The 9,009-nt window shown below is 34.9% G+C and overlaps 1 protein-coding gene and 1 pseudogene across 1 annotated transcript; one reads left to right on the forward strand and one right to left on the reverse strand.

Annotated features, from left to right (window-relative positions):
• LOC107871928 overlaps positions 1 to 1,288 on the forward strand; it is a 70,145-nt pseudogene extending 68,857 nt beyond the window's left edge.
• Positions 1,289 to 2,598: 1,310 nt separating this feature from the next.
• On the reverse strand, positions 2,599 to 8,361 carry LOC107870907. Its single transcript, XM_016717602.2, has 4 exons — positions 7,730 to 8,361; positions 4,191 to 4,349; positions 3,968 to 4,076; positions 2,599 to 3,021 (listed from the first exon to the last, which is right to left on the reverse strand). Exons 1-4 carry the CDS (start codon positions 8,057 to 8,059, stop codon positions 2,846 to 2,848), a joined length of 774 nt encoding a protein of 257 aa, XP_016573088.1. The 5' UTR covers positions 8,060 to 8,361; the 3' UTR covers positions 2,599 to 2,845.
• Between the last annotated feature and the right edge of the window lie 648 nt (positions 8,362 to 9,009).

Here is a 9,009-nt window from a genome sequence, read left to right on the forward strand (position 1 = left end):
ATATTAAAATGCGTAAGGCTATGATTTTGGATGGAGCTGATACAACTGCAGTTCAATGGACATGGTTAATGTCCTTATTGTTGAAAAATCCAAATGTTATTTATTAGACGTGTCCAAGAAGAGAGACACATAAAAGTGGGTAAAGACAAGTGGATAGAAGAGTCTGATGTCCAAGATTTAGCCCATTGACAAGCTATTATTAAAAAAGCATTGCGTCTATATCCACCAGCACCTTTGTTAGTACCTTAAGAAGCAGTGAAAAATTGTAAATTACTTGGCTATGATGTTCCAAAAGATACTCGTTTGTTTGTAAATGCATGGAAGATACATCGAGATCCGCATATTTGGCCGGACCCTGAAAGATTCATGCTGGAAAGATTTTTGTCAATCGATCATTGAGAAAAGATCGGTGATTATAGTTAAAGTCAACATTCTGGGCTCATTCCGTTTGATTCAGGAAGACTCTTTATAGTCAAAGTCAACATTCTGGGCTCATTCTGTCTGATTCAGGAAGACTTTTTTTTTCAAAGACCAACGGTTACGTAACTCAGTTACTAATCAAGCATTCAACCACAGTAATCCAAGGTGCAACGCCAAGTTCAGCAGAACAATCGGTTCGGGAAGACGATTGTGCTCAGGAATGAATTTCGCGACACTTGTTACGCTCCTCACCTTTGCACTTTTGACATTAATCCATTGCAGGTACTTATAACCCATCGTTTGCCTTCTATAATGTACTAATGAAACAATTATTGGAAGTCATTCAACTTATAGCTAAATAAACTTTAATATCCTTTTGGAAAACTCTTATGATTTAATTCACGCACATACGATAAGTGTATATGATGTCTAATACAGTGGTGCAAACATTATGGTGTCTGAACCAACTTGCACGCACTTCAATTATTTCATCGGGTGTCTATTATCTCTAACGCCTTAGCCATACAAGAACTACTAGAATTTAAACCGTAATTTCAAGATTTTCATTCAAAGTCATTGGCCGAAAGATCACGTCCTTAGGTGCAAATCTCATATGGCTTCTTATGGTAGAAAACTACGTGAAGGATTTAAATTTTTTAGGGTGGAATTGTCGCTACATGGGCATTTTTATAGCAAGAATTATTGCAGTAGGAATAATGGCTAAGAGGATTTGAAAAGCATTATGAAATTGTGATTTCTAAGGTTTAGCCAAGGATTAGCTCAGGACCCCACTACTTTAAAGGTAAATAATCATATTTTCTTTGGAACAACTCAAAGAAACGGTGATTCAATTTGAGATGGAAATGGTAATCACCAATACCACATATCAATCTCAAAAGACTTAAGTCATCGACAGCCTCTCAAATTTGTTTAAAAAATTTACTTAGACCCCGCAACCTCTCAAATTTGTTTAAAAAATTTACTTAGACCCCTCAACTAAGACCTGTACCTATTAGACACCTCAATTGCTTAAATTGATACCTATCAGACACAAATTGTTGATTTTGCAAGGAAAATGTAACACACTTTCCTTTGGGCGCGTGAATATTAGAGCAAAAATTATTTTAATTTTTTTTAATTACAAAATCTACACTTTATTTATTTTATTAATATAATTATATAACAATAACAAGTTTTTATTTTAAAAAAAAAAAAAAAGAAAAGCACCCCACCATCCCCACTCCCAAATCGTTGTCTTCCCCAAGCACCCCCACCCACAAGCCGAGAAAATAAAAATGGTCGCGGAAATTACCTCCAAAGCTACGACAAAGTCATTGAAGCTACCAAACAAAGCAACTGCAAGAATTATTTTAACAATAAAATCTTGGAAGTTATTCATTTGCTATCAACAATTAATTTTGATACTGAGCATATATACTTCTATATTATAATATAGTAAAGGCTATCAGGCACAAATTCACAGAATGTTTGTGGTATTGCTGAAAGAAAATTGCTTCTTGTAACACATATTTTGTTTAAAAATTTTGAAAATAAAATGAAAAATGAATCTGAAATGAAAGTGAAGGAGAAATGGGGAGCTCATAGCAGCCAAGGGAGTGAGGGGGGAATGGAAAATGCTGCAAAACAAAAAAACTGGGTAAAAATAATTTTCTAACGAAACTCCATGTTTTCCGATAAGTTTAGTATGAATTTGAAATTACTTTCTTTGAAAGAAAGTGTGTCATAAAAGATTATATTTGAAATTAATTTTTAAAAAATTGAGTTTTGTGGTTAGAAAAAAAAAATTAAAAAAGGCAAAAAAATGAAGAAGAAAATGGGAAAGATGATGAAGAGGGAGGGGAGGGCGAGGGGGGGTATGACAGTTTTTTTATTTTATTTTGTAAAAAAATTATAATTATTTTTTAATAATTATTTGGGCCCCCCAATGCCACATGTCATCATTTAATTAACCGTTTTTGCCATGTCATGGCAAGTGTAATACACGCACTTCCCATTTGTTGCTAATTAACAAAATGTGCCTAATAAGAACAATTTTCTATACATTATAAGTGTTCAATAGGTACAGGCCTTACTTAGGAGTCTAAGTGAATTTTCGAAACAAGTTTGAGGGCCTATCGATGACTTAAGCCATCTCAAAATGAATATTGCAATTGGATGTAAGTAAACCAACAGAGAAATATGCATCTTGGGATTCCACAATTACAAGGTGCCATTCCATAATCATCTCTTTCAAATAAAAAGTTCAAAAACAAGAAGAAAAGAGTAATAACATAGTTCAGCAATGGAAACCGTAACACATCTAAATGGACAAACAAGCTTTGACAAATGGACGATAAGTAGCAGCCATGGAAGAGAGGGAAGAAACCCAAACAATATAATCGCTTATAGTCTGGTAGACTTATTTTTATTTAGAAGCAGCTAATATACCGGTTTGTTTCTCGCATACAAACTCTCCAGCAGTAAATGATTGGTTCTGTCCGAATTGGATACTTCTCTTCGCGTACAAATGTCCACAATATTCCACCTCTAATACAGCTGCATCCTTGTTAAGCTCAGTAAAGATGGAGCCTACTCCTTCACCTGGATTAATGAAAAAGGGGTTAAAATAAGAGATCAGGAATACTATATATGCATATCATCTATGTATGCTGATTTTGTGCATTTATTATGACGTTTAGGAATTTAAGCCTTGTAAGATAATAGCATGATACACATTTTATCTACAGCCGATAAACAAATTATACAGTAGGATTTTGCCACATATCTAGCAACAAAAGATGTCGGTTGGACACTTCAAAAATTTCACCGGCAGACACCAGGTGCATGTCGGATCCTTCATAAGCTGTATATTTTTGGAGGATCCGACACAGGTGGGACAACAATATTGGAGAGTCCGAGCAACATAGATAACAAAAAGAAGGAAGACTTTCATTTAGGTTCGAACCAGTTTTCGACGGTCATTGATGCCCCAAATAAAAGTCATAATTATTACAAAAGCCACTCATTTGAGATTTTCAAATCATGATAAGGAAAACAGTTCTAGATCTGCCAATTTAAAGTTTAGCAGCTGGTTTATGATAAATAAAACTTAGGCAAGAGTACTGATGCTACCTATCAGGTGTAGCAGATTGCTTTCAAGAGGAAGGTTGTTTCCAACTTTATATAATTGCTAAAACTCAAGAGTGTGCAGTTATGGAAAGTTCATGGCATGCAACTTAAATTGTTCTTAGAAGTATTCTCTTCAGTGAAACTACAAAGATACATATCGTTCTTATAAAATGACAAAGGGAAAATGCACAGCCACAAGAATTCTAGGCATGAGAACACGCAAGAAAGAAACTACTGCAGATAGGGAACAATCTGAAACTAGATTTGCCGCCGTTGAAACACATCTAACTGATTTTGCCACTGCAAAAACAGTGTTTACAAGTGTCCCTTAAGCTCTTTGGAGACTAGAAAGCCTTTATTCACCACATCACAACCTACATTGGACCTAGAGAATGCATAACCGTGCAAGAACACTTACCATGTGTGACTAACAACAGGTTCTCAGAAGGATACTTATCAGCAAGGGCCTTAACTACCTCCTTATATCTAGACCTTGCACTTTCCAACGTTTCTTCCCACTCTGGCAGCTGCAATTTCAGAAGCATAAGATATCATAAGTAGGGGAACAGTGGATCATGCATATGCTAAACTACGCCAGCCAATAAATAAATTGAAGCAAGAACTCAGATCCTACAAAATACCTTCCTATACACAGGTTCAACAGTGTTATCTACAGTGCCAGCAGGCAACTCAGATTCATATTGTGAGATACTGAATTTGAAATCCCCATCCTTGGGAGCTGCAGCAGGTCTTATGGCTACTAAATTCAGCATTTCACACAAACCATATTCAATAGATACCTGAAATGTAAAGAAGAAATAGGTTAAAGGTTATCCAGAAACAAAGTGAAGAACCATTTCCCTAAAAAATGACAGTAAAATCCATTTGATTTGAATGCTGATGTTCAGTAAAAGTATGCGTGTATATTTCTGCATGTCTCTCATGCCCCTGCTTCAACAAAGATCAACTGAGTCACATCAATTTTGCAACAAGTTTCATGGCACAGAAGAAGCATATTCAAATCTAATAGCTTAAGTGACCGACCATATTAAATATGCCAACATATGGCCCTAAACTACCACAACATTTTTTTTCCTCTGTTCTCCCTTTGAGGTTATGCTCTCTCTCTTTCTCATGCCAACTAGAATTCCGAGTTGTGTGATGTGAACATAGAACAACATTTTTTGACAAAACCAAGGATCAATATTTTTATCCAAATATGATAAGTTGACGACTCCATTGGTGCCAACAATAGGCAGGGCTAATTCCCAGCTCATTCTGAAATCAAGCTCAGTTTTAATTCCAACAGCTAATTCTACTTTGTCAGAACAGATACACACAGGCAATAATCAACACTAATAACAATGAGTTGAACAAGCTGGGATTCAGGTTGACTTTGACATATTTAGTAATGCTACATGCAAAATGGGAACATCTTAACTAAGAGGAAAGCCAGGAGAAGAGCCACTCAAATCACTAAACACCATCCTCAACTAGGACCTGAAAAGATTATGGCAATATGGCTAGTGAACTAACTCCTTAAACTATGTTCCTCGGTCTCAAACAAAATTGACAACGGTTGCATGTTCGATTCTCTGAAAGTAGTGTATATTTGGAGAACCCAACACGGGTGCACCATCGAAAGTGAAGAGTCTGCACAACTTAGTCCTTTAAATCACTGTTCACTCTCTGAAGCCCAACTTTTTTTTCTACCTTTTTGAGATTTTTTTTAAAAAAAAAAAAGATTTTGTGAGATTCCATATTTCTTTCTATCTATCAAAACCAAAGTTGATATCCTTCCCTATCCAGCAACCAAATTTTAACAGTACCGCGAATATACCGACCATCAGGTATTGTTGTGGTCACTTGGTAAACAGCCATATATCTCATAATCAACAGCTGAATACACCTTCAATACTATCAACACAATGATTGCCTCGAGCTTCTTCTTTTAATTGTCAGGAAGTCTTAATCACTGTCACAAACTATCACCATCACCAGCAATAATCTCAAAGCACATGAAAGAACTACATCACATTTTTTTGAGTTTAACACCATCGCAATATTCAATGCACAGATGACAGGTTATACATTCGAAGGGAAAGAGTTGAGATCATCACAACACATTCAACCTGGAAAGTTTAGCAAGGAAAAGTGCAGGGGACAAACAACTGACATTAAGGACTACATAAATCTCTGTTTTTGTATGCATATGCCGTATAGCAGTATGGATAGATGTCATATACACTCTTGAAATTAACATATGATGTCTTATGCCTTCATCATCTTCTTTCTTTTGTTAAACTCCAACCTGTCCCAGGTTTAGTTGGAAAATGAATCATAAAAAGTGCCAAAACACAACAAATAAAAACTAACTCTACATCTAGGATAATGGATAACTTGCACCTCAAGGTCAAAAAGCTAAACAGACTCACGATTGAAAATAACTCCTTTGTCAAGCTAGTTGAACTCTGTAGAGGTATGTTTAAATTTAATTCCCAGTCTAATCATCACAAGTTGTTCGACAAGAAGTTATATGGTCCTCTTATTTGTCTTGAGAAAAAAAAAAATCTTCAGTTCCTCCTAAGTCAAGAAAAAAAAAAGCTAAAGAAACTTGTCGGAATTTTTAGGTAAAATGACCCAACTAATTGCAGTAATGCCTATAAAGGGAACATATTAAGTCAAGGTTTGAACATTTTCTTTTCTTCAAATAAAAAAAAAAGTTGATGTTTGACCGCGGATCCTTAAAACTAAGGATGATAGGGAAGAAACAAAAAAGGCCATAGTAGCAATAGTGCTTTGCCTTGGGCCCGTTGCTCCTTAGGAATCTACAAAAAGTCTTCCAACTTGACCATATTATCCTCTTGGAGATATTTATTCATAAATCAAGAGGAGGTCTAAGTAGTAATTCAAGTATACAAGGAATATTCCAATTTTTTGTAACAGATAAAACATAAAAGGGACAGCTTTAAGCATAGAAAATTTCTTATCACAAACACAGTTCTTGCTAGTAATTGTACTAGATAAAGACAATCAATGATGTGTTTCCCTACGAAAAGTTAAGCTTTTGGACTTGGGTCTTACGGGGCCGGGTCGTGTACATTGTACACACCACCCTACCTAGACTCCACTTGTGAAATTACAAGTGATATGTTATTGTTGTTCTTACTGGAAGCGGAGCTATACTTTTGCTTACAGGCTCAGCTAAACCAATAACTTTGGCTCAAATCCAGCAGTATTTGCACTTAAAAATTCATACACACACACACATAGTTTATAAACTCTGTTAATTCTCTTTTTTAGAATTCAAAACTCATAAACTCAAAATAGCTTTGCGTTTGAGTGCCACAGTTACCAAAAGCTAAAAAGCACAAAAAAGCTACAACGTTTGTCGGGCCTTTAAGCACAAAGCCCAAATAAAGTGTGGGATTTAAAGACAAAAGATACAAATATGTATATATGTTTTGTCCCAAACGAATAATTATACGCATGAAAGACAAATATATGAAAGACAAATATATGAAGAAAGAAATTGAAAAAAAAATATAAGTGAAATATCAATGATTTAGTGTTGCCACTTCAGAATAGGCTCATTGGAAATGAAAACTGTCTTAGAACATTGATGACTAAAGCGAGGCAAAGCGCTCAACACATGTTGAGCCGCGCTTCAGGGCTTAAAGCACGCCTTCGATGACACTGCCCAGAATTCAATTTAAAAACACATGATTCAAAAATATCTTTTATTTTACTAAGCTCCGTGTCCGTGTCAATTCAAAATCAGACAAATGAGTTAAAACTGAGGGAGTATATAGTTTATACGGAACTCATAGACTCAAAATTCTAGCACTTCTGGGTGTCACATTATTCAATTTAAAACACATGATAAATTAAATTACTTTATCAAAACTTCTTAATCTTCGTTCTTCAAAATCAGATAAATAAATTTTAAAAAAAAGGACAAAGAGACTGAAGGAGTATATAGTTTATACCAAACTCATCAATTAAAAACCTAGCTTTGGGCCAAATAATTTAATTTAAAATCATATAACTCAAAAATATTTTATATTTTCTTAAAAATCGTGTCAAATTAAAATTATACAAATAAATTAAACTGATGAAATACACGCAACTCATAAACTCAAAACAAAATAAAAGATACGTAAAGAAATAGAAAACGTACTTTGACTTTAGACGGATCAATGATAACAGAATCAGAGTTGGATGACAACAAATTCGATTCCCCATTACGTTCCGCAACATCACAAAGAGCACGTACAACCTCAGCAGCTGTCTGCACACATCTCAAAAACGGCGAAACAAAAACCCGATGGATTTTCAAATCCATATTGGATCGGATCTTTTGACCCGTACAAAATGCACGGATCTTACCATCTTGATGCAGTGGTGGGTCCCACGGCCTTTCGGCTTTCATTACCCATAATTCTTCAAAGTTATCTAGACGATCACCGTGCCTCATTACGACGACGTTTTGATATTTTTGCGTCGCCATAATTGCTAGGAAGATATTGTTATTGTTATTGTATTTTTTTTTTTTTATTTAGTGCGATGAAGATTAGGACAATTTATATAGATAATGTATAATGCAGGTCAATTTCGATGTAATGAAAGTGTGAGAAATGAAGTTGGGATTTTTTTCTCTGTCTTGTTGAAGGTTCCTAGAAAGTCGATGGAAGAAGAAAGTTTGACAAACTTTTATAATCTCTCATATACCCCTAAACTTTGTGAAAAGGTTTAAATATGTTTTCCGTTATAAGTTTGGTTCAAATATATCTTTGCCGTCAAAGTTTAGGAGTAAATATGCCCCTAAATTTTGCGGAAAGGTCCAAATATGCTCTCCATTACAAGTTTGGTCCAAATATACCCTTAATGTTAAAGTTTAGAAGTAAATATACCCCTCAAACCATTAACTGCTTTGCTGAAAATTTACAAATTATTCTTTTTTTCTTTTTTTTTTAATTTTTTAATGGCCACGTAAGCAAATAATTGTCAAGTCACAAAAATTAAATTCACTCAATTCTTTTATATCCTGACCCGACCTTAATCCGACTCAAGACCCCTTTTATCCTCAATAATACCTTAACCCATTTCACTTTATCTTCTATGCAGTAACTTAGTCGGAGCTTAGTCTACCGTGGATGTGAGTAAATCAATATGCAAAATAGATTGCGTTGTTTCTGACTTAGTCTACATAATTGTGAGTAAAATTACCTGAGGTTTTGTGGAGAAAATTTGTCAGAAACAACACAATCTGCTTTGTGTATTGATTTACTCACATCCAGGATAGACTAAGCCCCGACTAAGTTATTATGTAGAAGATAAAGTGAAATGAGTTAGGGTATTATTGAGGGTAAAAGGGGTCTTGGGTCATATCTTGCTCCGGGTCAGGGTATAAAAGAATTGGGTGAATTTAATTTTTGTGACGTAACAATTATTTACTTA

This window comes from Capsicum annuum, chromosome 5 (assembly GCF_002878395.1).
Source record: "Capsicum annuum cultivar UCD-10X-F1 chromosome 5, UCD10Xv1.1, whole genome shotgun sequence".
In the NCBI taxonomy this organism is placed as follows: domain Eukaryota; kingdom Viridiplantae; phylum Streptophyta; class Magnoliopsida; order Solanales; family Solanaceae; genus Capsicum; species Capsicum annuum.